This window comes from Limulus polyphemus, unplaced genomic scaffold (assembly GCF_000517525.1).
Source record: "Limulus polyphemus unplaced genomic scaffold, Limulus_polyphemus-2.1.2 Scaffold1070, whole genome shotgun sequence".
Classification (NCBI taxonomy): domain Eukaryota; kingdom Metazoa; phylum Arthropoda; class Merostomata; order Xiphosura; family Limulidae; genus Limulus; species Limulus polyphemus.
Window position 1 is genome coordinate 2,454 of NW_013666680.1, and position 15,383 is coordinate 17,836.

The window sequence follows — 15,383 nt, forward strand, 5'->3', positions numbered from 1 at the left end:
GTACGTGGGAGTAAAAGGCTTGTGGCATGGGAAATAAATTTTGCAAATAGAGGGTAGCACTGAACGAGAATAGCTATGTATGTGAGCAGAAGTAAGTACCTATCAGAAATATATTTTCAGTATAGGAAAATTATAACTTCCCACCAAATGCTCTTTCAAGAACTTTATATATGCTCAATAACTAAGTGGGCACCAAGCTATTCAAAAGAAAATATCTTTATTATGTTTTGTAGACATTGGTATTGTTAGTGTTGCTAATCTCAAATGTGGGTTTAGCCAGTATATAGTTTTTAGTTGATTAAAGTACGTCTCTTAGATACAGAACATAAAATCAGATATGATTAGATCTAACAGAAGATTACAACAAAGCCAGACTTAAATCTGTTAAATATATGATCTAATAGTTTGAAGAACCTAACATATCTTTCAAGAAAATTGCAATAACAACAATTCCATAGGAATTAGTACTACAGGCACTATTATGTAATATAAATTATAACTTAATAATGCTTAAGTTTGTTGAATATATGCAATGAGTTGCTGTCAGCAGTAGTGGAGGCCATCACTTTACAGAAGTTTAAGAGAGGAATTAATGATTTCCTGAAAAATAAAGGAGTGGGTTTAAACTTTTACTTTTCTCAAGAGTTGGTGTACAAGGAAACCCTGGAAGGTCCAACTGGTCCCTCATTGTCCATATGCTATGTTAGTGTTAAAATATCTTTCCTCATATCTCATGTGAGTATTTCAAATCAGTGCAACATTAGTATTGGGAAGGGAATAATAGTTGTTTTTGTCCTATCAGAATGAATATATTTTTATTAATACGTTTAAGGTTAAATGCAGGAAAAGGTTAATCTGTAGAACTTAAATTGGACTGAAAGATGGATAAAATTTTGTTAATTTGTTCTCTGGACTGTTAATGACTATAAATATTATTAGAAAGAATTAGATAATTTAATGAAATGTATTTGTCATACCTATGCCTTTTTTATCATTGTAAAAATATACTGCATTTATTTATTGGTTTATATATTTAATTTTTTAGTACATTTGTATTTTACTTTTATGTTCAAATGTAGTGAAAATAATAGTCTTTATATTGTTCTAGACTCCTCAAGAAGTATTTATAGGTTCAGTTTCTGTTAATGCTACAACTAAGTGGGACTCATTAGACAATGTTGTGAAAAGAACATTCAAGGTAGGAGCTCCAACTCTTTCTGTGTAATTACTTGATTATTCTGAACATTTCAAATAAAATTTCAGATCTTAACCTAATCTTTAAATAATTTATCATCGCCATACAGTAAATATTTTTATCAAATGTCTGATTGTTCACTTCTTTATAACTAGGATTATCTCCTGCGGATAGACCCTGTTTCCAACCTAGGTTTGTGTGCTGAAAGCATTTTAAGCTACCACATTGGTGATGTGGTTCGATCAAAAGGTAAATATTTTTATCTTGGTTGTTATGAGTGGGAACAAAATTATTGTACTCATTACTGATAGTGTAAAGATATTACCTGTAACATTTGAAGGAAATAGCAATATAGAAACAAGAAATATCCTCAACATAGTGTTATCATACACTTTTGTATGAGTAAACATCAAACACACAAGAATAATATAAATGTTTGTTGTACAGCAGCTCCTTCAAGGACATCCTAAGCTTACATTTATATCAGAATTAGTGTGTATTTAGTTAAGCCTATTAATTTAAAATTTTATTTTTGTTATAACTATCTATTAATAAATGACTTTGGTCATATCTTAGCATAAACCATTCAAAGAACAATCCATACAAATATTGAGCAAAATTTGTTTCGTTTAAAAATAACTTGAATGTTCTGGCCAATAATAAACATATTCTTAACTTCTCTAAACTCATTTTTGGATATTATAATTGCTAGTTTTTCCAGAAGAGAACTACTGTTTAGCTTATTGTACATACACAGTAAATGCAAAATAAGTAGATAGTTAAATTTAGTAGGTTTGAATGGTGAAATATACATGAAAAGTAAATTTTTATATATATGTATCTTAAGCATCTCTCTTAACTGAATATAAAAGAAGCTATCTACATTTTAAAAAAGAGTTAGTGAACCTTTGATGGTCTTATTCTTTTGTCACCTGTTGTGTTTTATGTTCCAGAGGTGGAAGTTCCTGACTTATTACCTTGTGGTTACTTAGTGGGAGATAATATGCAAATACATATCATGCTGAAAGGTAGGGAAAATATTTTTAGTTATTTTTACATTTCAAGAAGAATTGACAAAGAAACACATTTTTTCCCAAATATTACAATTTCATAGTTATATATACAAGATAATATTTTGATGAATATTGTGTATTTATATTTGCTAGTAACAAAATTCCACCAAGGTGACAAAGTGAAACAGACACATACAATGAATATATAGTGGCACAACAACAAATGTACCCTATCTTTGTATCCCCTTGAGTGAAAAAAATCTAATTAGAACTGTAATTATAGATAAAAATAAAACTATATAATATTAATTATATTATATATATATATGATTATTGCTAAACCTAGTTATTATGGCTTTTAAACTGTTTCAGGTACAAAACAGAATTCCATAGATGCTTTAGTTTTTGAAACTCTCATTCCCAAGTCACTTGTTCAACGCTACATATCTTTGTTGTTAGAACATAGAAGACTTATTTTATGTGGGTTGAGTGGAACTGGCAAGACTTATCTTGCACAGAAACTAGCTGAATTTCTTGCCTTCAGGTAAGTACACATTTGAATATGAAAGCATTTTAACTTTTAGCATCAGCAAAGAAAATATAAAAATTTATCAAACTCTTTCATTACTGATATGTCCAACAACAAAAATCTTGTATAACACAACTATAGAATTTGAGGTCTTTGTCCTTGTCTTTAGATTATTTTTCATTATGACCATTTGCTGTGTAAAAATGTCTAAGTCGTGTAAAGTTGCTTTTCATTGATCTATGATAACTTGAGGTATATAAGTATACCTAGTACTTCTTTCCTTTTTTAGTGTAAGGTGAACATTTCAAGTTTCCTGAGAGTTTTCAAAATTTTTCACACGTACATTTTTCTAGCCATGTGTAGTTTTAGCATTAAAACATTGGTCAAGGAATATGGCTAAGCATCTTTTATTCGAGTTACTTATTGTTTTAGATCATTCCCCCTAGGGTGTCTCTTGCACTTTTGCAAGATAGGGCATTTTAGTATCTTATTTATAACTATCCTCTCTTAGTCTGGAACAGCTCTCGAAAGATCTACACTGGTTTAGGACTAAATTTATCCAGTAAAAGCAATGTGCTCTTTAGTGCACTTGTAACTTTGATTGTGTTTTTCTGAGAACAAAAATGTGTTTTCACTTTATTACCCTATGTTCAGTGCCTTTCCTCCTTAAACTCAGTCACACTCAGAATCAGATATACTCCATAATATATTTCCTGAGAAAACATCCTGTTATCTGTGGAGACTGCCTGAAAGGTATACCTGGGAATACCACATTTATAATTAAGAACCAATTTTTAAAGTCCTGAAGATATCCTGTTGAGCTGAGTTATGTAATTATTTCATATTTCCATGGTTACTCGGAAATCTTAAAGATTGTTAGACTATTTGAACCTTAAAAGAGCTTTTGTGTCAATAATATTAAAGTGCATAAATCAGATCAGAATTAAGAATATAATTGTACTTAAGAAACTTGTTTTGTTTGACTGACATTCAGTAATTTATTTTATATTTCCTTTATATTTTCAACACAGAATTGTTGAATTTTCTGTAAAAAATATCTTAAGTTATATCAATAAATGAATAAAACAGAACAGTTTTCCCAAAATACTTCAGAGTAGTTAGTGTTTGAGTCCTGGTATTGTAATAACCTCCACTCATGCTATGGTTTTAGTGAATGAATCAAATAAAACAATTGAATTTAACACAGTGTGTTTACTACTGTCTAGGAGTGGTAAAGATGTAAAAGGTGGTGCTATAGCAACCTTCAGTGTGGATCACAAGTCAGCCAAAGAACTTCGACAATACTTGTCCATTATAGCTGAACAATGTGAGAGCAGGTGAGGGAAGACAATTTATTGTTTTGTAGCCAGGTATTCAGATAGTGAGAGATCATATACAGAACTGTCATTGTTCTCTATGATTTGAATTTGTATGTTTAAATAATAAATTATATTCACTGAGAATCAAAACTTGTAAAAATAAAATTACACATCTTCTTTTGTTATCGTTGTTTTACAGTATCTTGAATTTCTAACTACATTTCTTTCAGTAGCATATGGTATAAAGTCCATTTCATATTGAAACAATAGTTCTTTAGAGCATGCTCAAAATAAATCTTTTCAAGTGATTTTACATGTACACTGTGTTCTAGCAAGAAACAGATGGTGTTACACAAATTTTGAATTTGTCTGCATTTTTTGTACTGTCTTCTTCAATTGGATTGATTGTTTCATTTATTGTATAAAATCAAATTTATAACCAGAATAAAGAACAAATTCTGCTGAATCTAAAAGTAAATTATTCTCTGTGAACTTGTATTTATTCACAATCAACTAGTTTGTTGGATTAATTTACTAAGCCAACATGAAATTGCAGTTACTTCTTACAAAAAAAACATTCTTAAAGTGAAACTGCTCATTCTATTTCAGAAGTAATTCAAACATTATAGAGCACATAAAAAGTTAGATGAGAGAAATACTTCGATTTGAAACTGTTTTACTTTTAAAAACTTCAGGGAAAGACATCAATGCTAAAGCTTCTATAGTTAACAATCTTGTGTGTTTTAACATCTCCGTTACTTTTTTTATATTTTATTGTACTTTAATATATGATTATGCTTTTAAAAAGAATTACTAAATGTATATTCTATTTAGCATACACAATTACACATAGCTAGGCAAGTTTTGTCAGATGCTGTCTTATGGTGAGTAACATTATTCTTGATTCTGATTGTTTGTTTATTGTTTTTTGTTGAATTAACACACAAAGATACTCAAAGTCTATCTGTGATGGCTAGCATAGACTAGAGAGAAGGCAGCAGTGAACAGCTCCAACCACTAACTTTTATCACAGTGAATAGTAGGATTCTACCATCACTCTTAAAATGGCCCCAAAATGCAAATTGTGATTTCTTTTTTCCGCAGTAACAGGCTGAAAAACAAGAAAACTCGTATCCACAGTCCAGCACACTAATCACTGGGACCATGCAAAGATTCATACCAAAATGGCCAAAAAAAAGATAAAAAACTTGTAATATTCTAATGTTTGAAAGATAAACTTTATTAAATTTAGGACTAGCTGACTTGACATATGTCAATAAGACTTGATTTAATTATTACCTTGGGCATGCAAAACTTAGAGATTATAGATCAGCATTATGTTAGAATTGCTGAAACTAATAAATATAAATTATTGTGATTGTCTGTGAGAGAGCATGTTTTTAGTTACTTTGAGTCCAATAATTAAAATAGATCATGTATATTATTTGAAAATGTTTTGAAGGACTTATCGATTTAAATAAGTTGTGTCTCTAACTTTTGTAAATACTGTAAGTCTGTAAATTGTTGCATATATTGATTTTTATAAACTTATGGTAAATTTCAATTGTTTTATTTTTGTTTATAATTTTTGCTGGTCATTAAAAGAAGAACTTATTAATCTAGAAGTATCCATCATCCATCTTTTTTTGAGATTCTAATATTCAAGAACTGATAGTATCACAAAATGGCTATAAATCAATTTACAATAAACATTTCCAGATTTACAGTATAACACAGTATTTAGTGTAGCCACTTCACTTATATACTTCACCAGGAATCATTTGCTATCATGAACCTTGATTCTTATGTTAACTGATTAGAACTAAATAATATATGAAATGATTATTCTTAACTTAAAGATTAAAGTTCCACAAATTCAGTTATTATTAATGTTCCATGAAATTGCATCGCAAGTAAAAAAAGAAAAGCCCAATCAAAGCTCAGGTTCTTTTCAGTCATATTTTTGTTTCTAATCTATATAACTTAAACTTTTTATAGTTCTTCAGCTTTTAGAAAAAATTAACAGACTTAATGGTAATTATTATTAATCATATTTAAATGAAATATTAGTTCTTTTGAAGCCAGTGAGCATGAAGAACAAAATATGAATAATCTCATATGGCACGAAAACTTTCCTACATTTTCATTTCTGTTTTTCAATTATTCTTGAGAATCCATATAATTGAAATAGTAACGTATGTTTATGTGCATGCATGGATATCTTTTTAAACTTCATTAAACTTTGCAAAAATGAAATTAGGAATAAGGAAGTATGAATGATGTCACTATATGCCTAAGGGAGAGGAAGGTGCAAATAATTCTAGGCATTGCAAAAGGTAAAGTATCTGTGGACTAGATCTGTCATCCCTCAGAGCCACATCTCAGACAGCATTGTTTATGTGTTAAGATTTTATGTGTAAGTTTCTTCATTTATTTATAAACACTTAGAGTACCAGTACCGTCATCCTAATGAGTTTTAATATTTGCCCCAATACCCAAGTTTGGAAAGCTTTGCTAGATCTTGTGTCTATTACTAGATAAGTCAATTGGTTTGTCATTTTTGATCAAACCATTCAACTAGGAGTGTCTTTTGTACTAGAGGTGTGTTGTGGGTATCACATGTTATAGAATAGGCTTAACCTTGCAGTTATTGTGGTGCTCACATGGCCATCAGTTTCATTCAGAACTCTATGTACCTAACTTTATACGTGAGTATTCTAGGCAGATCATTTAACTGTTTTAATTACCTTAAATATACAGCACTGCCTGTACATTTAAAACAATATTGTGCATTCAAATACAAAATATCACAACCCAAAAACTTTCTTATGTTGAAGCACAAGTTTTCCCTTTAGTTATTATTTAATGTAAACTGCATCAAGTTTAACAGATAAAATATAACCTTTCTGTTATTGTCTGAATATTGAGAAAATATTTTCACTACTTCTTTATATATGTAATTCATATACACAATATTTCTACTTTTTTTTTTAGTTGGAGAATAGCCCAAATTTAGAATTCACTTTAGGCATTCTTATCCCAAATTGTTATTGCAGTGTTGTTTGGTAACCACTCTTATTCTAGAAATGTAAGCTCTCGTGTTTCTGTGTTAATTCTATTTTTAAATTCATTTGGCCCTTTTTTACAACATATGTACAGATCACAATAAATAGCATTTTTGTTTGTGAATTATAGAGTTAATGTATTTTATAAGGAACTTAAAATTCAGGTATTAGAGCATTTGTCAGTGTTCAGTTTTGTTTTTGGTTGTTGTTTCCAGAAATATTGACTTATTCTAAAATAATCTTGTTATCAGAGCTTAAGTCTTAAAGGAAAGGTAAGATAGAGAATATATATATAGAATATAACTTGAACTGAGTTACAACATGACTGTATAGCTACATGACAAACGTCCTGTCCTTTAAATCTTGAAAAACAAAAATTGTATTCAATAGTACTCTTTCTTTATATTTATTTTTTTAAGTCACAAATAATTAACTTCATAGTTTTAAAGGATCAGTTTAATGACTTTTTAAAAAAACTTGAAAATGTATAAGTCAATAATGAAAGTAAAACAAAACATCCTGTTCTAAACTTATTAACATCAGTTAAACTTCATATAGAACAAAACCATATGCTAAAATATGCCTTTATACAACAATAAAGTAAAAACTAAAAATACTAAGTTACAACTAAAGATTAAAATAGCTAAAAGTGAGCTAATTTCAAGGCTTATAGTTGAAAAGTAAACACATCACATTAAAAGCACTAAATTTTGATAATACCTATTCTGTCCTTCACATGTCTCTCATGACTAATGTTAAGTTATAACTTGGGTAAGACACAAACATTTTCAATACTACAACATGACTCTTGTATAATATGTCATAATTAAAGTGCATATGATGAACATATTTCATTGGGTTTGTTAAACATATGTGTAATTTTCTAGGAATAGTTCAGACCTTCCAACTGTGATAATCCTGGATAATCTCCACCTTGTTGGCTCACTCAGTGAAGTTTTTAATGGTTTTTTAAGTGCCAAGTATCAGAATAGGTATGTATTTCTGTAGAATTCTTCTTTCAGATATCTCTTGTCCTTTATATGTATTATTAGTAGCTAAGATCAACCTTGCACAATTAAATATTACTTGATAATATTACTTTGATAAGTAGAATGTTTTGACCCATAGTATCTGACCTGATGATGACTCGATACTATGTTTATAAACATTGTAATTATTAAACAAAATCAGAACTTGCTTACTGTAAAAGTTGCTGTTATTGTATTTTAATTAATTATTCATTTCAGTAGGTTTCTCACTAAACATTAAATATTACCTGACTTTTTAAATTAACTATACATTTTAAAGTGTGCATTAAAAGTTGTAGTCCAATAACAGTAGCAGTTGACACAAAATGGGACTTTCTATGTGCTTAACTTTCAAATCTATAACCTAAACATATTATGATGAAAACATTCATGGCATATTGTTTTTCATTAAGTTATATATATATATATATAACTTAATTAAAGTTAAGAGAAATATTTTACTTGCATTATATTGCTTAATCAAAATTGATAAGTTTTACTTCTGATATACACTTGCATTCTGTATGCTCTAAATAAAGGAGACATGACACCTTTTAGTTTCTTTTAACAATTTAGTTATATTTCTTATGGATTTTTGAGCTTTCAGTAAACATGAAATAGTATTGAATACATTGAAAATAGACTTAGTACTGAACAAAAAAGTATCTTTATCAAAGTGTGGCCCGGCATGGCCATGTGGTTAGGGCACTTGACTCACAATCTGAAGGTTGCGGGTTCGAATCCCCGTCCCACTAAACATGCTCACCCATCCTTTCAGCCATGGGGGCATTATAATGTAATGGTCAATCCCACTATTCATTGGTAAAAGAGTAGCCCAAGAGTTGGCAGTGGGTGGTGATGACTAGCTGCCTTCCCTCTAGTCTTACACTGCTAAATTAAGGATGGCTAGCACAAATAGCCCTCGTGTAGCTTTGCGCAAAATTCTAAACAAACAAATAAACTTTATCAAAGTATCTATATCTGGCAGCTAGAAACTTGTGCATGTTATTCTGAGAGTAAAATATCTGAAAATATTTTTAGAAATAATGGTGGAATGAATGTTCATAAAAGAAACAGCAAAAGTTGATTTATATTGTTGCATCAGCGAGGTCACGTAACTAGTATCACACCACCCCTTTCTAGAAATATCCTGTTCCTTCAAGAATGCCCTAGCATTTACTAGATATGTGTTAGTCTTGTATATATAAGACATTCACATCGTGACAGGACAACAGAGGTAATGAGTAATTGAACTGCAGTCAGAGAGAATATTGTTAAGCACGTGAGAACTTTGTTGAGAATTATAACGTTTGTTACAGAGCGACTGTTGAAATTAAGTGTATCGTAAAGTTGTAGTCAGAAAGAATAAACTAGTTTTATTTAAGAAAGGACTTGTGTCGCTAAAGTTTCATTGGAACAAAGCTACGGAAAATTAACTAACAAACGGAGACGTAACAATATTTTCTAGGTTTGTATTAAATCTTTTAATGTATAAGTGGTAAAGGAGCATTTTGAAGCTCACTGATATTGATAATAAAAAAAATTAAAACAAGAGTAAATAAAATATTTTCAGGTTCAAGTAACCTTACTCTTTAAAGATTTTTAGATTTCAAATGATTTTGTTAAATTTACTTCATAAGTTTCACTGAATTGTAATTTTGATGCATATAAGTTGGAGAGTGTTCTGCAAAGGACCCTGAGTTTTGTTAACTCTAAGAAGAGCCAATATCTCCATCTAATTAAATTGTGAAATGTGCCTCAAACATGAAACATTTGTTGTGTATTGTTAAATTAGGAAAGTAATGACAGATTATATATGATCATCAGAGATGCTCTGAGCATTTCTTCAGTAATTCTTATTTTAGATGATATTTCTTTACAATAAACAATGGCCATTTTAAGCTTACGTTAGTTCTACACACAGTTGAGTTAGAGAGAAATCATAAACAACCATACCAGAAAAGTTGAATCATGTGCCAACAACTGTCTTTTTTTTTAACAATATCAGAAGATGAATATACCTTTGTTTTTCAGTCCGTTTATCATAGGTACAATGAACCAGGTTACCTGCTCAGCTACAAACCTCCAGCTACACCACAATTTCAGGTGACAGGCTTAATACATTTTAGTTATATTCTTGATTAGGTTAATGGAATAAAAATGTATCAAGTGGTTAATATAATTGTGATGGTATCCATAGTTAACAGTAAATACAATTCTTGCTTATATTGATTAATGTAAATTGACCTAGTTTGTGCATGCTGTTCTGTCTAAAATACTTACATCATTGGGTAAAACATTTCTTTATAAACACTGAAAGAAGTCTTTTTAAAAATACAAGTTAGCATTTTCTATTACATTAGAATAGTTAAAATTTTTAATATTATATTATGTAGCTATTGTCAATTGCTATAGTGTTGATGATAATTTTTTACATTACTGTTGTTAATTCATAAATTGTGATGATGATTTCACCTAACATTGTGCTTTTTTTCTCCCCATTCTTAGATGGGTCTTGTATGCCAATCACATGGAACCTGTGAATGGGTTTCTAGGAAGGTTTTTACGTAGACAACAAGTTGAAGTAGAGATAAATAGTGGAGTACAAAATCCAGAACTTATCAAAATCCTTGACTGGATCCCTACAGTGTGGAATCATCTCAACAAGTTCCTGGAAACTCACAGTTCTTCTGATGTTACTATTGGTAGGGATTGGTCCTCTCTTAGAAGAACTTAGCATTCGTGATAACATACACTTAATTCAGGAAAAAAGCCTAATACATGTTTAATGACTATCCACAATAATTTTACTCCAATTGTACTGTTTTTAACTCTTTATTCAACATGTTACTTGATCTTGAGAAAGAAAAAGAAAGTCTTAAAAACTTCTATAAAACTAGATATAGTTGCATTATTGCTGTATGATACTTTATATGTAACAGGATCGGGACCAAATTAAAGGAAAGTGCAACTCAGAGGTTCTATGTTAATTCAAAGCCCTTTCACTACGTATTATTTTTAGTTACATAAATAGTCCTCCGTTAACTTCATGGTTTGAAAATAATAACAGAATGTACCAACATTGTGTTTTAATATGACATTATTGCTTTTTACTGGTGAATTTTTATATTTTGATAATTTCTGTTAACAAATTGATGTGTCTTCAAAGCTTAGGTTAGGAGTTATGTCATGTTCAATGGTCATGATTGAGAGATCACACAGTTTCTGCTGTCCCATAGTTCTGTTTAGTTCATTTCTTTACACCTTTCTTGCCCTCCAGTAGCACAGCGGTATGTCTGCGGACTTATAACTATAGAATCCGGGTTTCAATACACATGGTGGGCAGAGCACAGATAGCCCATTGTGTAGCTTTATGCTTAACTTAAAAACAAAAACAAAACAACACCCTTCTTTGTGGAAAAAGACCTCTCATCTTAGCGGCTAACAGCAGGTAAGATTGAATAAAGCCTAGTGCAATTTCAATATAAAATGTTTTTCAATTTCCTCTGCTTTACAGAATGTTGTGCAAGTTGATAGCAGATTTGTTTACGTCTTGTTTAACAAACAACTGACAAAGTAGCAGGAATTCATGTGGGAAAATATCTGTGAAGTCATTACTGTAAATGCACTTGAGTTTGTAAACAGCTTCCAGAATCTGTGTTGAACATATCTTAAAATTCTGTTAAAAATTCAAATTCTGCTTCAAGGATGGTGTATAAGAATGTGAAAATTGGCTGATCAGTTTCAACATCATCAGTCATCAAATAGTCTCTTTCTTCATCTAGCTCTTTGACTTTCTGCTTGATACTTGTTTATATTGAAAAGCACCATAAAGTACATTCATAATCATGAAAGTTTTTTTTCTTAATATACTGTATAAGTGACTTGTAAAGTGATAAAACAGTGCTCTAGTTTGTCCCAACCTTATACAAAGAAGTGCTTGAAGACTTAATTGCAATTTCAAGTTGTTCTATTTTTGAAGCCATATGGTGCTTCATCACTTGAAACATGCTGCTCTAACTTCTAAACAGTTGTTTCAATAAGTTCTTGCATAATTTCATTTCACTCATGAAATAGAGTGGCAAGTGTTTTAGCTATCAGTCCTTGAGAGTGATTTCAGTGCATGTCTTTTGTCTTTCGGACATTTGGTTAGAATTTCCTAAGAGCATGTTAATACCAAGAAGAAGTTAAATAGTGCTTGTAAAAATTTAAACAAATATGATGGCATTAACACAAGGTCCTGCAGCACAATTTCCAACAATATTAAGAAAGTGGTCAGATCAGGACATACGTTTAGTTAATGGTTTACATCTTTGATTTGTACTTGTGGGTGACTGTATTTCCAGTCATGTTACTGGCGTTGTTGTAACTTTGGCCACTACAACCAAAATTTACAATTCTTGTAAAGTTCCTAATGCCATATCTGCATGGTTTTCAGCACCAGGACATGCATTAGTTTAAATTTCCAAAATCTTTCAGTTGGTTTGCCTGAGGTATCAACATATCCTCTACATTAGCTGATCCATTCCTTGGTATGGAGTCTGCACAACAGTTGAGAAATACTTTACTACCTTTACCTTTGTGAAATCACTTGCAAAACCTTTTGTCTCATCAACCAGATAAATTCTTCACAAATTGTTGATGACAAATATAGAGATATCCCCTTACCTGTGTTTCCAAATCTGCATATAAAATATATTTTAATTGGATCTTTATCTGCCATCATATCTTGCTGATGAGTTCTGATATTGACCAACAGACCTACTGGGCAATGATATGTGATTGCAGACATAAAACAAGGTTTAAAATCTTATATTTATGTGTCTTTGATATAGAATCCAAAATGGCCTGATTAAGAGGAATTTGAAAAAAAAAATGTAGCATAATTTTTATCACTATTATTAGACCTATAATTTTCTCAAATATTCTAATATTTTGTTAACATTTGAATTTCTTGATGTAACTTTCACAACTTCAGAATCAAGGTCAGCTAATTTGTCCTGAAGAATTCATATTTTAAGTTTAGGTGAACTGAGATATTATAATTATATAAATATATATATATATTTTTTTAGGAGAGAGGGGAGATAACAAACAGTTGGGTACAAAGTTTTTCTTCTTCCATTGGCTGAAATAATCAAGTATTGCTATATAAATAAATAACAAGATATACAATCAAAAATCACAAGAGAAGCACTGAAGAATTGCATAGTTTACTTAAATTTGTAGAATTCGTCAGTTCAATTACAAGCACTAAAATCTTGAATAAGTGTTGCTGTTTTTAGAACTGTAATGGTAATTTTAAAATTGCAGTTATTTTTTGACTTAAAATTATTAGAGATATCAACAATGAAATAATTTATATATATTTCAACAAATGCTTGTTAACATATCAAATGCTATCAAATCATTGATAATGCCTGAAAGAACAAACAGTACAATAATACAAAAATGCAAAAACATAATGCTTATAAGCACACATAAATCCTAACAGATATCCACATTGAGTATAACTGGCTGGTTTTATCATTTCTGTGAGCCTTTTTAGCATAAAATTTGATGTGCTTAACCATGATTTTCAGTCAAATCAAGATGACATATTCAAAGATAATCAGTTTTATGGCAAATCATAAAATGTCAACAACATTTTAAGAAGCAAGAAGCATTTTTCATAGAAGATAACTACTGTGTTTAAAATCAGATTAAAAATGTATTTTGGAACAAAGGAAAGAGGTAATACTTGCAGAAAAACAACATGTCTCTAAGCCCAGACAAATGATACTCAAAAATACAGAAATTAATTTCCAAGAATATACAAAATAACACTGAATTAGCATTACAAAGGCTAAATGTAGCTATTTTACACATGCAAATGTTCTAGTAAAAGGGTGAGATTAATGCTCCTGTTATGATCTAATTGTAGTTTTTTATACAATTATACATTTGGATTTAATGTCGGGCCCAAGAACCAGGTGTATTAATCTGGTGCTGAACCTGTTGATTTGTATCATTGTGATACAAATCAGAGTTCTGATTAAGCTATTAACATGTATTAATATGTACCTGGGACCCTCACCCCAGAAGTTGATGCTCCACTAATTGAGTTAACAAGATTCTGACTATTACAGTTTCTCTTCCTCTACTCATACAAGGTATGTCCTCAAGTGAACATCAGGACACACTTGAGCTGGCAACACAATCAGTACACCAAGCTAGCTTTTACACGCACATACACATGGTTTAATTTACCCTCAGAGGTGGAATGATACCCACTAGCTGGACACCAATATTAGAGTCAAGATGTGAAGAAATCTGTATTGACAAGGGCTTGAGCCTAGACTCTCAACTCATAATAGTGCTCTACCAACTGAGCTACCAGCACTAAGTTTTTAAACAGCCAATTCCAACCCCTGACAACTGTAATATCCACATGGTTTATGTTTATAACAGGAACTTGATACAGTATGTATTCAACCATGTATTTTCTATGTAATAGGAGTTTATTTTGTCTGCATCAGTTCATTGTTTTCCATATACGTCTTTCATCTATACTTTCATTGTCTGTTTTGTTCTAGGTCCAAGATTGTTTTTGTCTTGTCCATTAGATGTTTCTAGCTCCCAAGTATGGTTTACAGACCTATGGAATTACAGCATTATTCCTTACCTCATGGAAGCTGTAAAAGAAGGATTACAGGTAAATTATATTGTGATCCTTAATCATTTTTAAAAGCTCCTTGCTTTTTAGTGATTTTATTATCCTAATATTATAGAGCAAATATGATGATCATTCTATTTCTGATATTTCATTTTTCAGCTTTATGGTCATAGAGCACCTTGGAAAGATCCAACCGAATGGGTTCAAAAATCATACCCATGGTCAGCAGTGAGTGGGCCACACTGTTCCCAGCTGGTGAATCTTCGTCCTGAAGATGTCTGCTATGAAGGTCACCCAAAACGTAATATAGGACCAAAAAGTGTACCTACCTCTCAAAGTGAAGTAGAACCTGATCCCTTAGTAAGTTTTCTAGTTCCAGTACCTCAGAAATAACTATATGCCCTATTATGAGATTTTTCTAGCACTTTTATATAATTATTGTTACGTCTCCGTTTGTTAATTAACTTTCCGTAACTTCGTTCCGACGAAACTTTAGTGACACAAGTCCTTACTTAATAAAAGCTTGTTGCCAGATATACAGCTTTCTGCTCCTCTGTCCATCCGTTCATCTCTGCCAGT

The 15,383-nt window shown here is 30.7% G+C and overlaps 1 protein-coding gene across 1 annotated transcript in view; it reads left to right on the forward strand.

Annotated features, from left to right (window-relative positions):
- Positions 1-1,108: 1,108 nt before the first annotated feature.
- Positions 1,109-15,383, forward strand: part of LOC106461976 (neuron navigator 2-like) — a gene marked incomplete at its 5' end in the record, with an annotated part of 19,065 nt that continues 4,790 nt past the window's right edge. Inside the window, 10 exons of the mRNA XM_022389102.1 lie at positions 1,109-1,198; positions 1,351-1,444; positions 2,149-2,223; positions 2,581-2,752; positions 3,964-4,074; positions 8,009-8,113; positions 10,184-10,255; positions 10,658-10,854; positions 14,725-14,843; positions 14,964-15,164. Coding sequence (XP_022244810.1) covers positions 1,109-1,198; positions 1,351-1,444; positions 2,149-2,223; positions 2,581-2,752; positions 3,964-4,074; positions 8,009-8,113; positions 10,184-10,255; positions 10,658-10,854; positions 14,725-14,843; positions 14,964-15,164 — 1,236 coding nt within the window. The remainder of the gene's footprint in view (positions 1,199-1,350; positions 1,445-2,148; positions 2,224-2,580; positions 2,753-3,963; positions 4,075-8,008; positions 8,114-10,183; positions 10,256-10,657; positions 10,855-14,724; positions 14,844-14,963; positions 15,165-15,383) is intronic.